Here is a 19888-nt window from a genome sequence, read left to right as displayed (position 1 = left end):
TTTGATGTAGCCGGCCTCCTCTTTTTTAAAAAATGCAGCTAAAGATGCCTCTGAGGCCCAGAAACCAAAGGAAGCGGCTTGCTCGGCTCACTTTGCTTCAAGCTGGGTCCAGAAACTTCTATTTGAAGGCTTTTGAAACATGAAATGGATACAGAAATGATTCCCCTGTTTCTACCCAGAATTTGGGTAAAAGAAACCAGGAGATAATGTACAGCAGAATAACCTTTGTCCAACTCCACCTTCTAGGACCAAGGGTCAGAAAGTGCCAGATCATGAGTAAGGGCCTCTGGCAGGGGCAGAGCTTCCCCAGAACCCCCACAGCTTGCTTGGATCTCCAGATGCTCCTTTGCTCCAAAAGAGTATGACTTACCAGATCATGATTCGTGAAATAAGCCAGAAATAAGCCAGAAAGAAAAGGAAAAATACCGGATGGTTTCACTTATAGCAGGAGTATAAAGGACCAGGGGAGAAAATAATAATAATAATAAACAACTATATACCAGAGACTTTTTACCAGGGTGGAGTGGGAAATGGGATCAAAAATGGGGTGGAGGGAGGGAAATGGTGATGGCACATGGGTGACTTGGTGATGGGAAGCCCACGGGGATTACAACTGAGATGGGAAAAGGCACAAAATCATGTAAAAATAAACTATTATATTATAAAAAAAAAAAAAAGTATGCCTTCTCTGGAGCCAGGAAAAGCCTGGAAGCTTGGGCAGAATGCTGACACCTGTGTCAAAGAGGCTTTTGGGGGGTGAAGCCCCGTTTTTGGAATTTCTACCCAGTGCCATTTATCAATGAAGATTTTATCAGACAACTCTCCCCTACCTACACCGCTGGAAAATTTTTTTACAAATAATCAGAAAGAAGGGACCCTCCCTGGTGGCACAATGGGTTGAGGTGCCACACTAGGAAGCTGTCTGTGGCCACAGCAGATGAGTTCAATTCCCCACCAGGGGTGACCCAAATGATGTGGCAGACTTTGGTCTCTCCCCTGAGCAGCGCATTTCAACCTGCCTGTTCTGCTCCCCACTGTGTCTCTGGTGAATCCTCTCACTCCCTGCACCTCTGGCCTGTACCCCAGTTCTTGTGTGCATATTTAAAAAAAAAATCAGAAAAAAGCAGCTTCATTTTTATCTTTAGAAGTCTACAAGGGACTAGAGAGAATCTCCACAGTTAGCATAGAGCATCACGCCCCAGAGAAGCATTATCTTCACCTGGTTGCTGCTGGTCCTTCCACAGTTCCAGTCTCAAACCCAACATTTTTCATAAGATCTCCAGCTCCTTCTTGAACACATTAAAGAATTGCCTGTGACTAATATTAAGAGGTCTGCGTCCTGTGACTAATATTAAGAGGTCTGCGTCCTGTGTGCAAGGCGCAGTGAGAAACCAGGTGTGAGTAGTTGGGGAGAAGGAATAGGTATGCTGGAGCAAATTTAGGATTCAAATAATGACCTCAGGAGACTGCAGAGCACAGGGCAGCTCCTGGACAGCAAGGTCAGGATGCTTCGCACCCTTTTCTCTGCCTCCCGCCCATCTTAAGCCCCAGACCGGGTGAGGCTTCTCTTAGCCCACATAGGGCTTTACAGTTGGAGGGTAACTGAGTTAAAAATCAGACTTTTTCACACCCTCCACCACTTGTGTGGATGCCGGGAGCCGAGGGGTGGGAGCGCGGGGCACCCATGCCTCTGACCATAGACCCCTGGGCGCACAGAGCACGGGCATGCACCTGTGGAAATGGGCACACCTGGGCCGAGGAGATGGCTACACAGGCCACGCCACTGTCACGCGGCTGTCTCCCGGCCGGGTCTGTCTCCTTGGTTGTAAAAGCCTGTAAAAATCTACCAAAGGCTCCAACATTATCTTTTCATCTGAAAGAACCAACGATGAACCTACCCAGCCCGGGATGGTTGCAAAACAAAAAATTTGTCAGTCTCTTCTTCCAAGCAAACCCTTCCTCTGGCACCTGTCAGCTAGCATCTAGGCTTTCATCACAAATCAGCTCCAAAGTCTACTTCTTCCCTTCTGCGTACCTCTTCTCTGTGTTCTTGTGCTGGGTACACTCACTTTTATTTATCAATTCCTTCTTGCAACAAACTCAAATAGCTAATGCCCCCTATGTGGCAGACACTAGCGAGAAACTACAGACCCAGCAGCGAAGAGCTACGGCTCCCAGTCAGAGCTCACACGCTAGAAAGGAGATTACTGGGCTACATCCTAGACCAGTTCTAACAGTTTAAAAGTGAACGCTGAGCCCTTGGCAGCATCTTTAATAGCAAGCAGGGGAGACAAGCCAGCAGGGAGACAGCACCTTGAGTCCCCTCCCCCAAGGGACACCGCCTTCTCATCCCCTCCCTGCTAGGCACAGGGGTCTACACTTGCACATGCGCACACACCCTTGCTCCAGGTGTCCACAGTCAGGCATTCCTGCCCCACACCTACGCACCTTCTGCGTTAACACGATCAAGGCCACAGGTGATGGTCATAGAGGCTAATGGTGTAAAAGCCTGATGAACCCGTTCACCCTCAACTCCCAACACAGCGTGATGAGGACAACCCCAGCTACAGGAGCACTGGAACAAAGATCCCGGGACTTCTTGGGTCTCTGTGTCCATTGGAGTCAGACAGTATTGTGGTTTTTTGTGGTTGCACCCCAACTAAACTGTAGCTCTTTAATGATAGGAATCGTTTGCACTCGGACTCTCCTGGTCCCTGGGCAGATAAGAATGATTGAATGTTTCATTCAGATACTCCTTCAGCTTGCTCTTATGCAGCCCAGCATGCAGAACCAGAGCTGGGAGTCAGGTCCACAGTTCCTGTGCTGTCCTGTCCACTCCTGTGGAATTCCATCCAGCAAGGGAGTGTCCCACGTGGGCTCAGCTGCTGCAGAGCTCACAGGATAGACCTAAAGCTGTGTCTCTAAGAGCTTCAGATCTCTGGGAGAAAACTCAAGCCCCATAAAACAATTAGAGACCACCAGAAGATCAAACCTAGTAATTGTGGAGGGCAATGTGAGGAGTAAGAGGTCACCCAAGCAGAACGCAAGCAGGGCCTTGAAGGAATGTGGATTTGGACAGGCAAGGAGGGGAAGAGAATACCAGACAGGAGAACACCAGGAGCTAAAGCTCGGAAGCAGGAAAGACAAAGGCACATGGAACAGAGGGTTCCTGTCATGAAAAAAACAGGGGGAGGTGTGGATGAGTAGATTATCCAATGTGGTGTTCAGACACGGGCAGAAAGTTCTGGGACAGTTAAATCACTGTTACTCTCACCATCTGGGAAATAAGAAAGGTCTTAGCTTCTGAAAAGACTGCTAGTTCCCTTATTTTATGATAAAGAAGAGATGTTTGAGAGTTGGGTTTACAGAACTGATAGCAGTTTACCTGATCTCCCTGAGGAAGCTCAGACCACATCCACAAGCCAGCTGACCAGGACAGGTCAAGGGTCATGAGAAACTTTGTTTATTCTTAGCAAGAGGCTAAGTTGTCTGTGTCAGATCAAATCTGCAAACTTAGGCTCTTTGGTTCTAAGTAGCTAGAGTCACTGAAGGGCCTCATGATCCCTCCCAACCACACACACAATACTAGTGTTTTGTAAAAGAAAATTGTTGATGTAAATATGTAAGCCTACTGACTAGTCATAAGGAGGGAAAGATAGGCCGGCAGCTGGGAACAAAAGTTTAGCTGAAAGGCCAGCAGAAGGCTGTGGTCTTCTAATGGAGGCCCATTTCCCACAGGTTCCCAGTGGACAGGCTGAACTGTTTCCAAGTCCAATAGCCAAACGCTGATGCTGCTGGCTAAATGCTCCATTATTCATGGGTCGCCTCACCACCTCCACCCTTAAGCTGCTTTATGTTGGCAAAGGCCTGCATGCTTCTGGAAGCCTTTAAATTGTGGAGCATCTGGTGTTCTAGGAACTTAAAATACTGAAAATTCAAATAACCAAACTGCTTGTTAAAGGATCTACTGTAAGGAGAGCCAACTTGCACAGTCTCCAGCACCATCCTGGCCCTCAGAATATCACCCCTCGGAGCTCTACAAAGTCCTTCAACAAACTCAGCTTCCTAGCACTCTCTCTTTGATAGGGAGAGGGCCTTAGGTATTTTGACTTCTTCCCAAACAATAAAAGTCAACAAGAGGTGGGGACTGAATCACCAGAAGATAAATCCAACTGGGAGAAACACATTTGAAGGAGCTTGGAGGACTCAGCTCAGTGCTAGTCCCTAAATGGCCTCATTCAGTCCTCTAAGTCCTATGAACCCCCATTTAACACAGAAGGGAAGCAACCTCAAAGAGCTGAATTAAGACTTACAATACTGAGGAGAGGAAGAGGCAGAGCTAGGATTTGAACCAGACCTGCATGAACTTGAAGCCTATTCCCTATATCATGGACTTTCAGCCCCTGTATCTAATAGATTGCCACCCCCGGGAAAGGTCGTGAGGGAGCAAGCAGGTTTTCTTCACGGCCACCTATTTGTTTGTTTCTGGGAAAATTAATATTTGACAGGCATGGCATTCCATCCTCAACCCTGACACTGTGCCCAGACGTGGAGGGGGGGGTAGGGCTGGAGGTCAGAGGTGGGCTTCCTTTTGCTCCTCAGTTACAAATGCTGAGCCCAGAGTGGAAGCCAATCTTGGATGAGTCCAAATCCCCTAAAAGTCTAGGGAAGTTACCCATGCTTCCTCCACCGAAGCACCTGCTGCAGAGACACCTGGGTGAGCTGTTCAGTCCAGCCTCCATGTCCTAACCGAACCTTTCTCTTCCACCCAGAATACCAGGTATAAAATCATCATCCGCCGACTGAATTCTGTATCCTGAAGGTCAGTGTCCTCTACAGACAGCATATGAGCAAGTGAGAAAAGGTCCCTCAGCCTGGGGGTGTGGAGAGGGGGAGCAGGGTGTTGGTTACTTAATAGCCCAGACTTGAAACCACTTCCTCTCCATAAATTCATAAGAAATGAAAGGCTCTTCCTTCATACTTGCCTTGCCAAGATGTGTTCCCTTTCTGGATGTCTCCTATAGGTCACTTTCCATACACTAACTGTAACTGTTGACATACTCCTTGTTTAGTGCTAACAGGTAACAAAGAAATATTTACTACCTCTTCTCTATGACTGAACAAGAAATGAGCCTACAGGCCTCCAAGCAAGGACCCAAGAACAGTTGGTAAAAGATAAGGAAACAAAAAGAGTGCAATGAGCAGGTTTCTGATGTTTGGAGGACTAGGGGTTCCTTCAGATATAACGTGGCCCCACTTGAGACTGGACAAGAAACCAGAGAATCAAGTAAGACCGCCTCTTTATCCATGTCCTGAATGGCTAACTGGGAAGAATGAGATGCAGAGAATGAGAAAGGCCCAGGGAAGTCAAGCAGAGGGCTCAGCTGAAGGCAGTCTAGAAACAGGAGTTCAGAGCCAAAGGATTTTTAGGACTAACTTACCAAGTCTTACAGTGGAAACCTCACATTTCGGACCAAGCAAGTCCAAGTGGCTGTCCACTCTGGCATTCCACACCTGTCATTTTTGAAAGAGACTGGGGCCCAAGCTCTGCCTGGAGGTTCCAGATCAGGGGGCCTGTGGTAAGGCCAAAAAAGCCAGTGGTGATGTGAGAATTACGAAGTACTGGCTAAACTAGCCCTGTGCAATACCCCACCTCCAACCTGTTCACCCCTCAAAACACATTCCCAGGACCAAGCCCCGTCCCCCATGTGAGTAACACAGGCTTCCCCCGGGAGCAGGAGCACTCCTCTAAGAGTTCCTGACTGAATTCCTCACCAAGTCTCCACTTGCCCCTCAGCCAGGGCATAAAAACAGGAAGATTTCCTCAAAACACATTTATTTGGGGGTAATTTGCCCAAGGAAGCTTTGGACTGGGTTTGATTTCCATGATCCCCTGCTGTAACTCAAGCAAGATCATTGTCCAAGCGCAGGGGCTACTCGCTGGCATAGCAGAGGAGGCCTCGGCAGGTCAGCCAGTTCCCAGGTCCAGAGCCCCACTGCAGAGGCCAAGTCCATCGCCACACTCCAGAGCCACCTCGGTTGTTCGCCAGACTCTGAATCCTCCATCTTCAGCCCTCTGAGCAGGCTGGAGGACATCTGGGGGGTAGGGAGTTCCTGAAATGGTGGGACGCACGGAGGAGAGAGTTTCTGCCACTGCTGAGGATGAAGGGAAGAAGCCTTTCTTTTCAAAAAACTCACACTGTTGGGGGCACCCCTCCAGTTGACTTCTTTTCAGGTGGGTTATATGACACTGATTTTGGAGAAGGCCAAACTGGGTGCTGCAGGGAAGGGAAGAAAGAAACGAAGGATGTTTGTGAGGAGAATTTCAAACAAAACAGCATCCACTGAGCGCTTCCATGAGTCTGGCCCAATGCTCAGTTTCACAGGCATCATCTTGGTAGGTTCCCACCACCTGGGAGGGAGGCATTATTTATTCCCACCTTACAGGTGAGGAAACTGAGGCTCAGAGAGGCTAAGTTACCTGTCCTACATCACCCAGCTTTAAGTCTCAGGATTTGGATCCAGGCCTGTCTGATTCCAAATCTTGTGACCTTAAACCACTGACCTCTACTGCCTCGGAAAGGCACCACCGAAGTAAATTTAATCAAATCTACAACAAAAATATCAAAAGTTCCTCATTTCCCCTGCTCCCTCTCAGCTGACACCTCTGTACCTTAGGTCTCCAACCAGTGGCCAGCAGGCCAGAATTCACCTGCCTGCTTGTTGAATTTGGCACAGTGGGTTTTTAATGAACCTGAGCAGTCCCTGAAGCCCTTGGAGTTTTTGGCTGCCGCCTCGCATCACACTGGCTTTCTTGGGTCTGTTTCAAGAGGGCAGAAGAACTGTTTTCCACTGGGTTTTAATCCCCAGCACTAGCACTGAAGCTGGGAAGGCAGCTTTGAAGGAGACTCACACCTACGTCACCTCTACTCACAGACTTTCAGCAAAAGTCTGTCCCCAGGTAGGAGACACAGGCAGCTGCATCAGCGGGTCTCCCAGGGGCAGGCTGAGGCCTGGCATTCCCATAGCGTCACCTGGCAGCCATGGGAGGACAAGGGGAAATGGCTTTATTCAGCTACGACTTGGGAGGGGGGCTACTGTCCTCCGTGGAGTGGAACCAGGCCAGGTCTCTGGCCTCACACTTCCTGGCTTCAGAACACTTCCTGGCTGTGATCATCTGGGAGTCACGTGTCCACCGTGCTGGGGTGACAGGAACAAACACAAGCCATCATCCCACAGAGACGGCCAGCCTTTCCGAACCCGGCCAAACACTGCACCTTTCCTGGCCTGGGTGCCTGTAACCAATCTACAAATGACTGTGTCCCTTACAGCTCGCTCCTTTGTCCCTGACCCTACTTCCTACATGCCAGTTGGCCTTTTTAGGTTCCCCCATGGAGTTGAACAAAGAGAATATTGGCTCAGGCTCCCCATTACTGTATGAAATTTGGCACGCAGTCTGCCTGGGGTGATGTTATGTCAAGGCATATAATTCACAGAATTTAAGAAAAAACTAAGAGTTGGAAGAGACCTTTTGATAGAAAGGAAAAAATCCCTGCGACCCAACCCTTGTCCGGAACCTGCCGGCACCCTCTTTGCCAGATACACTAATGAGGCTGACATACTTCACCTAACGATGAAAGCGCTTCTGCTTACCAATACAATTAACCATCTTAAGCCCCACTGTCCTTTAACACTTGGGGGAAAATGTGATCTACGCAACAGAGCTTCAGCTTCTCAGATGCCCATACTACTTACAAAAAAATCTACTTGGCACACATCCCTTCCCTCAGCAGTGACATCCCTGGGCGCCCTAGTCACCATGTACGAAGTTCCCAGCCCCTTCTCCCACCTGTCAGCTGGGCCCAGAACCGTCCTCACCATAATCATGTATGTGGCTTCTGATTTTTCGCTTGGTTCTTCTTCCTCGATCAACGCGTGTGTATTTACTGAGGAGTAAATGTGCTTCTAGGGGGAGAGGAAGGGGGAAACAGCATAAAAGTTCCTAAAAAGCTGCACATCTGGGCCCTCCCTGGTGGCGCAGCGGGTTAAAGCACTGCACTAAGAAGCTAAATCCACTTCCGCATGAGTTAGATCCCCGCCTGCCCCGGAGGAGATCCACATGGCGTGGCAGACCTCTCCTGGCCCGCCCGCTGCTCCCCTCAGCAGTGTACTTCATCGATCTGCCTGTTCTGCTCCCCACTCTGTCTCTGGTGAAGCCTCTCACCCTCCGCATCTCTGGCCTGTGCCCCAGTTCTGTATGAATAAATCAATCTTTAAAAAAAAAAAAACTGCACATCTTATAGGCAAGAGAAAAAGCCATCACCTACTATGTCATTACCAGTCACCAAAACTGGTAGGGTCACTAACTGCTAGAGAGCGACCTCAATAATGGTAACCCAGTCTTCTGAAAACTTAAGAAAATTCATTTATCAGCGAAGAGCAAATGCATTGCTTCAACAGCCAAACATCTTTGTTCAAATGGGTGTTGTGAGCGCAGCAAGGGGATCCTTATCTTGCCAAATAATTTGTATCCCGTGATGATTTCCTACTAATTGGAGGCACCACTTTAAGTCAGCAGCTAATTGCCTTCCTTGGGGGGTGTGGGGGGAGCAGTTTGCTGCTACGCAGGGAAAGCCCTCCCTGGGTCTTTGTGGGGTCAGAGGTGCTTTGCAAGCCCCATTCCTGTCACCATATGAGGAAGCAACATCAGCCCAGTGACAAATTCCTGGGCTCTGGAAGGCCTCCACTCTCTGCTGTGACAAAATCCTACTTGGGTCACAAAGAGCCCAGAGATGGAAGGTAACTCTGGAATGAGGAGCTGTTAATCATTTGGTTTTTTTGTTGTTTTTTAAAGAGAGACTCCAAGGAAGTGAACCCATGTCTCAGACCCTTATTTATAACCCCGTTACAAATTAATATGGAGGGAAAACTTCTTGGTCCCCTTCTTCTCAGAGAAGATTGAATCTCAACCGCTAACCCCTCCTTCCCTTCACTCCCAAGGCACCAGTGCTCTCCCAGGTATTGACACAGGGCGAGAAGCACCAGCATATCATTGGGCTGTTTAAACTTTACAACAGAGCAAACACGTTGTCCTTATCATTTTACTCTGATAAGGAAGGTGGCAGAGTTTGGCTGGAACCCAAACCTTCTGATTCCAAATACAGTCACCTCCAGAATGCTCCGCCACCCCGCCCCGGCACTCCTGGGGGCTCCCAGTCCAGTAATGAGGATTTCAGCTGGAGCCTGCTCTGGACTGGGCCTCAGCCACATGCTGAGATACACGGTGAGTGAGGCCTGGGGAAGGACGGCCACCACCCCCACCCCAACCTCCACCCCCTCCTGGCTCAGTACCTACTGCACCCTCAAGGGCTCGGCAGCAAAAAGGGAGTTTTCTTACCTCTTGTTGAGCTTTCTTTGTATTCTCCAGGCTCTTTACGAAAGTTGGCGAACTACAAGGAGAGGTGTGTGGAATGAACCAGCTAGTACCGCACATCCAAGAGTGCCTGCGTGAGACACCCCCGACCCCCAGCTCGCTTCTCTAGTCACTCTAATGATTTTAAGTGAATGAATTGAGAGGAATCCTCAGATTTTATCACTTCTGAGCACCAGGGAGATGCACTTGACCCAGCAGGGGGCAGCAGAAGCTCAGCAAGACATCAGCAAAGGCCTAGGAAAGAGGCTGGGCAGAGTTATCCCCACAAACACCTAAGCTGGGGTGCCCGCCCCTTCCTTTGATCTCTTGACCATTTGCCCTCTGTATTTGCCATTGAAGAAACCAAACTTTTTTTTTCTATTTTGACCTAAGTTAGAAAATAAGTCTGAGTTAAAATTAGAAACCACATTTTCTTATCTCAAAATAGAACAATTTTTTTTTGTATTTTATGATTATAAAGTTACACACTCACGTTGTATAATAATAAAGAATTGTAGAGAATTGGAAATTGAAGTTCCGGTAAACTCCCTGCCACATAAGGTACACCTTTTTCCCTTATCCCAAATACCACTATTGACATCTGAGAATTATACTTTCGAGGCTTTCTCAATGCAAGCACAAGTATATACCCACAAAAACATATTTCCTGTGCATGCCACTGAAGTAAGCACTGTGTAATTTTCTATTTTATAACTATAAATTACACTATGCGTTCCATACTACTACTACTTGGGCATCTTTCCATTGCTCTGAATGGAATACTAATCTGCTGAATCATTACCTTTCTGACAGAAACTGAGGGTAATGCTGAATTTTTACTGGAATCACTGCTACTGAGATTGTGTTTGTGCACAAATCTCAACATATCAACCTGATTGTTTCTCTAGAATAAACCAGCACACAGGGAAATCCTGTCCTCCCTTTTGAGAGGAACGGAGGCCCGGATGGGGAAGTGAGCGGGTATGGAAGCAGGTTGTCTAATTCTACAGTCGGTGCAGTCTGCATGTTCAGAGCAAAGACCCCCCCAGAGAGGTCAACCGAGCCCAAAACCAAATCAGAGGGTAGAGAGTGGGGGCCAGAGGGGGACGCTGAGGAGGGGCAGGCAGTTGGGGGGAGTGCAAAAGCATAGCAGACACTCGTACTTGCTGCAGAATCCACGTTCCATGAGGAAGGAGTCTGGAAAGGCAGCGCTGCTTGGCCTTCGCAGTCTCCCTACCGACCCTATTTCAACATGAAGTCTGTCTGCCTAGCAGCTTTATGTCATCAGCCCTTGAATAAACAGGCAGTGAAATGCCAGCGTGGTGTCAGAGCCTCTGGGCGATACCGGGCAAGCTAGTGATGAAATCCAAGCCTTTAAACACACATCCCAACAATAATTTGGAACCTAAAAGCATCCATTCAGAAAAATAAACTCTGGAGTTTCTATGTGAACGTGTAAGGTGGACGAAGCAAAAACTGTGTCTCTCATTATAGCTTGACCTAAGATTTATACTCTTGATTATTCTCTTCTTAAACCTGAAGAGCTGTAATCTTTGTGAAATACCAAAATAAACAATGATGCTGTGGGAATGTGCCCAGCCATCAGGAGCACAGCAAGGAAAGCGCTGGGGGGAGGGTGGGGAGGGAGTGTCACTATGGAGAGGATGTCCAATGTGACAACAGGCAACCTCTCTGTTGCCACAGATGGTTCTTTTAAAATACCCCTGTCGGCCCTGCCTGATGGTGCAGTGGGTTAAAGTGCAGCACTGCAAGCCAGCCACAGCAGCCTTAGTGCGAGTTTGATCCCCAGCTCTGGAGCTGACCCACATGGTGCGGCAGACCTCTCCTGTCTCGCCTGCTGCTCCCCTCAGCAGTGTACTTCGTGGATCTGCTTATTCTGCTCCCCACTCTGTCTCTGGTGAAGCCTCTTACTGCCCCTGCACCTCCGGCCTGTACCCTAGTTCTGTATGCATAAATAAATAAATCTTTTTTAAAAAAAATACCCCTTTCTGTGAAAACGGCAGGTGGGGCCTAACCACTCTTCCACTTCAGGTTAAAGGCAGGCTTGTACCTCCAGCCCCCCAACCCAAGGGGCATAGCTCCACACCTCGAGTTCCTGTTGGTCCTCTTCACAATCAGTATCAGCACAGGGAGCAGCAGGATGGTGGCGCAGACGATCCCCACGATGATCACCAGCTGGTCACCAGCTAGAAACTCGGGCTTGGGCGGGACTAATGTCACCAGTCCTTGGGAAAGGGGAAAAGCAATGAGAAGGCCGCCTTACTCGCGAAAAGGCCTGAGACAGAGCCCCACCAGTTCTACAAGTCAGATCAAAAAGTAGGGGGAGAAGACCAGACCACACCCCAGGATGAAACACTGGACTTCAGCTGTCCCCAGGAGAGTGAGAACCAATGTCTGACTCCCCTTGCTCAGCCCTAAATGTAGGTGAAAGTGGGTGGAGGAAAAGGGCCCCTCATGACAGTAGAGTTTCCTTTCATATTGGTTCTATCTTAACATGTGGTTTGTCAATTGACACAGAAAACACAGGCATTTTAAAGTCTGCGGATGTCTCGCTGGCAAGGGGTTTCTGAAAGGCTCTCCTCTGTGGTACCCAGACACACAGTCAGGATGCCAAGCTGGGCCTTCAGGGGTGCTCCCTCAGCCATGGGGTTCCCCCCTCAGTTCTTCAATTCATTCTAAACACACATAGCAAGTGCCCCTGCCGTGCCTGGTAGCACTGGGCATGGAGGGTACAAAGGCCAATGGTGTGAGGTCCCTGGCTCCCTTCTAGGAGGGGACACATAACAGAAATCCACACACTGCTAGAGCTGCTGTGGTCAAGTGCATTCAGAGCGCCAAGGGCCTGGGGAAAAGGACAGTCAATTCCAGGGAGCAGAGGGTGAAAAATTGCCTGCAGACATCTTAAGTTTGAGCTGGATTGTAAAGGAAACACCAAATTTTCTGGGCAGACAACACAGAGAGCCAAGGGTCCGTAAGCCCCGGCCTCCATGCTGCTCTTGGAAGCAAGGAAGAGCTCCAGGGATCTGGCTTAAAGGTTCTATTTGTGGTAGGAAATTAGACTGGAGAGCTGATAGTGTGGAAGACCTTGACTAGCACCCAGAGTTAGCTTTTTTCTGTAGGCAATGGAGGGACTGAATGGCTATAAATAGAAGAGGAGATTCCAATCAGCGACTTAGAAAGATGGCACAGATGCTGCAGGAAGAATGAGAAGAATGACTGCAAATAAAAGCAGACTGGTGAGGGACAAGCCAGAGATGTGACGGCCAGAACTACGCTGTGTGGTGATGGACTGGAAAGGATTCAGAGGGAGTAGCAGAGGGACGGGACACGCTTGGCCTGGTACATGGGGTGTCACCGGGAAGGGAAGGGTAAATTACAACTCCGTGGGCATCTAGCAGGTGGTGAGGCTGGGGGATGGGCTGGGGAGAGGTAGTCAGGGGCAGGTTCACGTACGTGCATTTGAGTGTTCGTAGCGCATATGGGTGAGGGTGACCTTTTGTTGTATATATAAGTGTCTATCAGTATACACATAACATTGTGTCCAACATAGAATGTATGCCCAATATTAGGCAAGGGTTGCTGAAGAAAAGAAAGCAGAGGGTGGCAATTAGAGCTCGTCAGTGATCGGAGCTTCCTAGGGTGGCAGTGGAAGGCGGGAGGCGGTGCCCTGAGGCCTTTGTGTCAGGGAAGCAGGGCACCCATGCGCCTTTGCATCAGCTACTTGGCTCTGTCAGGAAAGATATCGTTGACTGTGGTGAAGGTTACACAACTCCAGGTATACACAAGGCCACTGAATGGGGTGTACGGTTGGTGAGTTGTAGCACAACACAACTATTTTGAGAAAAAGAAAGGGACAGGAGGAGAGTTAGAGTAAGCAAGGACAAGGGAGAGAGAAGAGCGCGTCAGTGTGCTGATTGCAGAAGCAAGTGAGTGCTGAGAGGCCTATGCTGTGTGGCTGCTGAGGAGAAGGTGGGTGTGGCCCCTGAGTTGAGGACAGGGTGCAGATAAGCCCCCACAGAAGGGGGCTCAGGATGTCAGGGGCGAGAGAAGGGTGGGAGCACGTGTGAACTTGTTTGTGAGCATGGAGGGCTGGCCAGCTGAATGAGCGACCACCAACGGCCTGTATTTCTTCTGTGAAGTGGAAGTAAGACTTCTGAGAATAAAAAACCCACAGGCCCTGCTTCCCTCTCCAGCTGGGATGCTTTGCTATTATAAAGTCTCCGCTGCCATAGTCTCTGTCAGAAATAACAGGGTGTTTTAGCCTCACTCTGATGCCAACCCCGAGCCAACCACAGTCAAGCCTGAGGGCTCAGAAAGGCAAAGTCCACAGGCCACATCCTCACATCTAACTGGGTTATTTATGGTTTAACTTTAACCCTCTTAACCTCTCAGTCCACACAATTGAGTCTTTCCTTATACACCACTGGCCTTACTACAAAGTGTTTGCCGGAACACAGGCCCTTTTGTCATCAGTTTGGATCACTCTCTGCTTTCTCTCTGTTGTTTGCTCAGGATCAGTTTCCCTTCCACTGCAGAGCAGACAGCATCCCCCTGAAAGTCGGTAAAAATGACTTTGGACATCAGCTCCGAGCCATTTCCCAGCCCCCTTAGGTCAGTAGACCACACTGGCGATGAGTGGGGTCTGGCAGAGGTCTGGTGTTCGCTAAATATGAGCTCCATCTTCCTTGACCAACCAGCAGGGCAGAGCTAGGGGAGCCAGCAAGGAGCCCGGGACAGCGAATCTCAAACAGTGTCACTCTCAGGGCCATGCAAGCAAGCTGAGCGCCAGACAGGGGCGCCTTCCTCAGTGCTGCATCCTGAAAGCCAGTCTGGCCTCACCCTAGGCTGGAAGACGCCCCCCTCCCCCGGCGAGAGTATGTACTTTGCGACTCTCTCAGGACCACATGCAGCATGGTGGTTTTCCGGAACTGCAGCTTCCCCATGTAGATAGTGCAGGTGTAGTTTCCTCGGTCCGATTCCTTCACCTCTTGGAGCATGATGGAGACATCATTGTGGGAAGTGTTCTCCACCAGGCTTATGCGGTTCTTGAAGCGGCCCCAGTTCTGAGGGTCCCCCACAGGTGCAGTAGGCTTGAGGTTGTAATGCAACACATTCTCCACCTAGAAGGGAAAGGCAAAATGTGTGAGACTGCAAGGATTCAGGGAGAAGGGAGTATGCGGAGATGGGGGAGGCTCAGGACACACAAGACCCTGCAGGTGGAGGAAAGTAGAGGTACTACCACGAAGCCTCAGAGGGCAGGAAGCTGTGGGCACATGCACACACACACACACACACATGTGCAAGCACACTAGTGGCGAAGGGCACCACCGAGCCAGGAGTGACACCTTCTCAAGAGAGAGGTAAGGGGGTGGGAAAGAGGAATTTTTCACTTTTTTGCACTTCCTCAGTAAGAAGAAATAAAGATATACCTTCTCTTTTTGTGACATTTCTGTCTGAACTTCGATAGACACCTGAAGCCTGTCTAGCCCTGAACTTCACATCTTTCCCCCAAACTGGTTCCTTCAAGCCCATCTCATGTGGGTAAACGGCAAGATCTGCTAGGCTAAAAAATCACAGAGTCATCCTAATTCTTCTCTTTCTTAAACAACTCACATCTAACTCTATATATCCCCAGTCTAGAAACACAGAAGATGAAATACACTCCAAACCTTCTCAGCCCTCCACTGTTAGCGTCCGGCCCAAGCCACCACCTTCCACCTACAGCAGTTTCCTTACTTGTGCCTCCGCTGATCCCCAACCCAGTCTACTCTCAGCAGATAAGCCTTTAGAAATATGTTAAATCATACGACTCCTCTGCTCAGAACCCTCCCACGGCCCCCCAGTTCTACTCAAAGTACAAAGCTCTCTGTGATCTGCCCCACAATTTCCTCTCTGATTTCTCCTTCTCCTTGCTCTGCTCTCACCTACTTGGGTCATTCACTCCAGCCACACTGCCCACCTAACTGCGCTTTGAGTGAAGGCCTCAGGACCTTTGCACCTGCTGTTCCCTATGCCTGGAACAGTCATGCCCCTAGACAAACATACGGTTCACCCCCTCACTTCCTTCAAACATTTGCTCAAATGTCACCTTTGACCAACTACATAAATTAACAACCACAACACCCTGCTTTTTTTGTTTGTTTCCATAGTTCTTGCATGAAATGACACATTATCTACTTATTTTATTGAGTACCCGCCTCCATCTTCCTTTCTAAGTCCTGCATCAGAGCAGGGGTTTGAATGTTCACTACAGAGCAAATGCTTACAAAATACTTGTAAATGAACAGTTTTGGAAATTTTAATGAAGATATGTAATTGTTATTGCTTTTTTAAAAAAATCTCTTTAGTACAGGAAATGGGTATATAGACATAAATAGATATGAAAAGACCTGGCCCCTAACCTTTTATCTCTTTGATTCAAGTTCACAACTCAAAATGTCAACTCTCACCCTATTTTTTGCCATAACTCACTTGGTGGGTGACATTTAAATACACGACAGTCTCCCAGAGGTGAACCTGAAACCCACACTCAAGGTGCCACTTTTCTGATTTACTGCACAGCATACAAGTCAGTACAAATGAGTTTTGTTTTTTTTTAGGTGTGACCCAGAGTGTGTCTTAATTTTCAAATGTTAAATTTTTTATAAACTTGGCTCCATAACCCTTATCAACTTGTTAAGTTACCGAGCAATGTCCCCCACAACACACCTTGATCCTGAGCACATTATCATGTGATAATGGAGCCCCAGTCAATGACTTACTGTGCTCTCTACAACCAGTGTTCCCATGAACAATCCTCAGCCTGCCCCCAGAATCTACTAATCCCAACGCCTGAAGCATGCCTGAAACAGAAAATTCTCCTGTCACATAACGGGGTGATGTGGCACAGGAGAGGACTCATAAAAGTAGCCCAAATAAGAAGAATAATATAATCATGCTTATGCCTAATCCAGAGCTTCCCCAGCCAGGCCTGAGTCATCTCTGTCCTCTCATGGAGTCTACAAAGAGAAGAGAGAAGAGGAAACTAAAATGCAGAGCCTGCATCATGTACAAATGCTTTACTCCAACTATTTCATGGATTCTTGAACAACCCGAAAAGATAAGCATTTTTTCCTCTTATCCCTTTCCGCTCTGTCTTACTCTCCTCCTCTTCACCTCTATTATCATCTTATTTTTATTATCATCTTATTATCATCAGTTATTTTTCCACCAGGGACTTGAAGTGGTTCAGTCAAGTGGTCAAACTAGGAGACAGCCCAGATCTGACAAGCTCCAAAGCCCAAACCAACCACATGACATCTGATGCCCAGAGGCCCCTCTCCCCGCCTTCCCCTGACCTCCCCCCTCCCCCTACGCTCTTCTGACACCACTAGCCAGAAGCTTCTGCTACAGTGCTGGTTCCCCCCATTACCATGGCACTCTCTTCTGATGAGAACATCCATTCTATCTTGGTCACGTATTTCTTTGCTATGCTCTGGAAAACACAGCTCATCTGAGTTGAATCACCCACATGAACTGCGAGATCTGGGGAAAAAAATGGCAAGTCAGAGTCAAACACCAAGGTATAATGTATGCAACCAAAAACTTCTAGAACAGAAAATCCTTAGCTAAAGATATGTAGGAGTAAAATTAAGGTTACTACTAAATATGCACACGTCTTCTATACGGATGGTTCCGATGGTCCTGGATGACAAAGGTCTCAGGTATCTCACTCAGACCAGTATGGGCAGAGGACAGCCTTCAGCCACCGGTATATATCACACTGCTCTACAGTTAACACTTTCTAGACCTCCTTAATTCCCTTCTGCGTATCCAGAATGTCTTCTATCAGGCCCAACTCTATTTCAAATTTATACTAAAGAAAGTATAGAAACATTCTTGAATGTTGAAGCCCCTTCTTTCTGCCACCCATTGAAATGCCCACATGTACTTCACATAGATGGGAAGTGAAAAAGTTATGTAATTCATTCTTCTATATAACCCACTGACTTTCACACACATCTGAAAAACTGAATCATGGGTGACTTTCTCCAACTTCTTTTATTCTTTTTTACTACTTCTTTTGGCCTTGCCTGGGATTTAGTTCTGGCTACAGTACAGGTCACAGGACTCCTCGCTAATTAGGAAAACACAATAGGTTTCCTATTGACTTTTCTTTCTGCTTCAACCCCTGCCCCCACTCCTCCAACTGATCCCTCTTCCCTACTTCTGGCTTCCCAGCTCCTTCTTCCTTCTGCTTAACTATATAAGCAGCTGACAACATCATATGTTAATGGTGGGGGGGAGGGGAAAGGGCCCCTAAAAAGAAAACAATTAGAAAGACAGTTCTGACTTTTTAATAAAGCTCTACACAGATTAGTCACAACAGAGCATTATAAAACAGGGTGCTATTGAGGGAGACACAAGCCTCGTTCTAATTGGACAGTGTTCCTTCAAAGGAGCATTAAGCAAAGCTCATGCAGGAACAAACACAGGACATAAGCTGACCTTTTTTTCCACATTGTTTCCCCGGGAAAACATTAACTGCAGGCCCAGCAGGAAAGATGCACAAAGGGAGTGAAGCAGAAAAAAATATTGTGAGCTCTAACTTCTGTAAGGCGGTTATTTTGACTGTTGTAAAAATCCACTCCAAGAAATGCCATAGGGAAGGATGTTCCCTCTAAATCCATCAGCACATTAAGAACTACACTAAATCGCAGCAATAACAAGCAAACATGCTAAGTCATTTCAATGTACCAGGCATGTGCCTGCCACTTTGTACACAGCCTTCCAAAGAGTCACTACTCTCTGAGATGTGCTCTGTTACTCTGATTTTATAGAAGAAAGTAAGAGACCAAAGGTTCACGGCCAGAGAAAACACCGACCCAGGCCTGAGTGAAAACAAAACGTAAGGCCTTTCCCTCACTGTCCTGTACTCCTCACCTAAGTGGAAGAGGGAAACTGCAGGAAGTTAGTTATTTCTACTATTGTCTATGGTATTTAAAATAAGAACTATGGGGAAATGAGTAGAAATAGTACTACAAATCACACAAAAATTCATAAACGCTGGGTAAACTTTATAAAGAAAACCCGCCATGACTGCACAGATGAATGTGCTGAAGGATTTAGAGGGGGCTTCCTTCCCTACTGGTTTTTTGGGAGTGGATTTTTACAGGAGGTGATGCCCTCTGTCCAGCAAATTGGATGGCTTTCCATTGCTCGCTAGGTAAAACTTTAGGAGCTCTGACTGGAAAGAAAAATAAATACAAGTTACTCCACTGCCCTAAAATTGTTCTAGCCTCTTTCCACAGATTTTCAGTTCTGGAAATTGGCTCTTGTTGCCGTGCCTTCCTGACGTCCTCTCAGCAGGAAGGGCATCCACCTGGGATGTCCGCCATGCTGTACGGACAAACATTCATCATGTCTTTAGAAGGCAAATCAAACAGGGGTAACCCAAAGGTAATCCTCAGGGAACATGGAAGCTAGTTCACTTCCTCTTAGAGAACCATATGTTTGGAATCAAAAGAAAAATGCCATAAAAAAAAAAAGTAGGAAAAAATCTGGAGAGAAGCAGAGGCTGCTTTCTACCATTCCTTCTACAATTCAATTTTTACAAATCTGATTTAAGTGAGGGAGACTAATTCAATAACATCACTTACTCACAAATGTTTATTGATTGCTTATTCTGTGCTAGGCGCTGTGCCCAGGGCCATTCAGGGAACAAAGAACACAGCCCCGGGAAAGAGGGAAGACCCACTGAGCAGGGGTGAGGAGTGCAGGGTAGCCCAAAGGAGCTCACTGAAGAGTGGATGGAAGTGAACTGCTGGGGAGTGGACTGTCCAGATTCCAGACCCTAGCCAGACAGCACCTTCCTGAGGTCAGACAGGCCCGTCTTGAACACATCTATATCTGTAGTTGACAAACTTGTTAAAAACAGCAGCATTCTTCCTTCCATCAGACCCTTATTGGCATCACAATGAATAAAAAGGAAACCAGCAAAGAACTCAGGTCACAGCAGGGGGTGTGGAAGCCTGAGGTCTTCCCTGCCTGACCCTCTACCAGCCCCCTACCCTGTCTTCACCCTCTGTGCACCTACAGGGTTCCTTGCACAGCCACTGCCTCCAGTTACAAATGGGAAAATGAAGTTCAAAGAAGTTAGTGAGATCTGCCCGTTTCTGTTGATAGCCCCGAGGAGACTTCACGTAGTTATCCACAAAATATGGGACATCAAAGTGGATAACTGATGGGGAGTAACAGGATTGGGTGACAGGTACCAGGGTTCAAGTACCCATGTGCCATCTAGTAAACTGAGCGTTGGCAAGCAAGTAGCGTGACCTCCCTCAGCTGCAGCTACCTACCTGTGCAATGGAAAGAAGCAACACTGCCATTGCAGCATTTTCATGAGGATAAACTATTTTCAGTAACATAATTACTGTCAGTTCTTAAAAAGCACCCTTCGTGGCCCTCCCTGGTGGC

General features: G+C 47.8%; 1 protein-coding gene across 1 annotated transcript in view; it reads right to left on the bottom strand.

The window, feature by feature from the left end:
• Positions 1-5829: 5829 nt before the first annotated feature.
• Positions 5830-19888, bottom strand: part of AMICA1 (adhesion molecule, interacts with CXADR antigen 1) — a 17308-nt gene continuing 3249 nt past the window's right edge. The window contains exons 4-9 of the mRNA XM_012729487.1: positions 16845-16957; positions 14316-14553; positions 11520-11658; positions 9398-9449; positions 7879-7965; positions 5830-6278 (exon numbers count right to left, since the gene is read on the bottom strand). Of these exons, the coding sequence (XP_012584941.1) occupies positions 6195-6278; positions 7879-7965; positions 9398-9449; positions 11520-11658; positions 14316-14553; positions 16845-16957 (713 nt within the window). The 3' untranslated portion in view covers positions 5830-6194. The remainder of the gene's footprint in view (positions 6279-7878; positions 7966-9397; positions 9450-11519; positions 11659-14315; positions 14554-16844; positions 16958-19888) is intronic.

This window comes from Condylura cristata, unplaced genomic scaffold (assembly GCF_000260355.1).
Source record: "Condylura cristata isolate star-nosed mole 26May11 unplaced genomic scaffold, ConCri1.0 scaffold00025, whole genome shotgun sequence".
Classification (NCBI taxonomy): Eukaryota; Metazoa; Chordata; class Mammalia; order Eulipotyphla; family Talpidae; genus Condylura; species Condylura cristata.
This window is presented reverse-complemented; position numbering and strand designations above follow the sequence as displayed.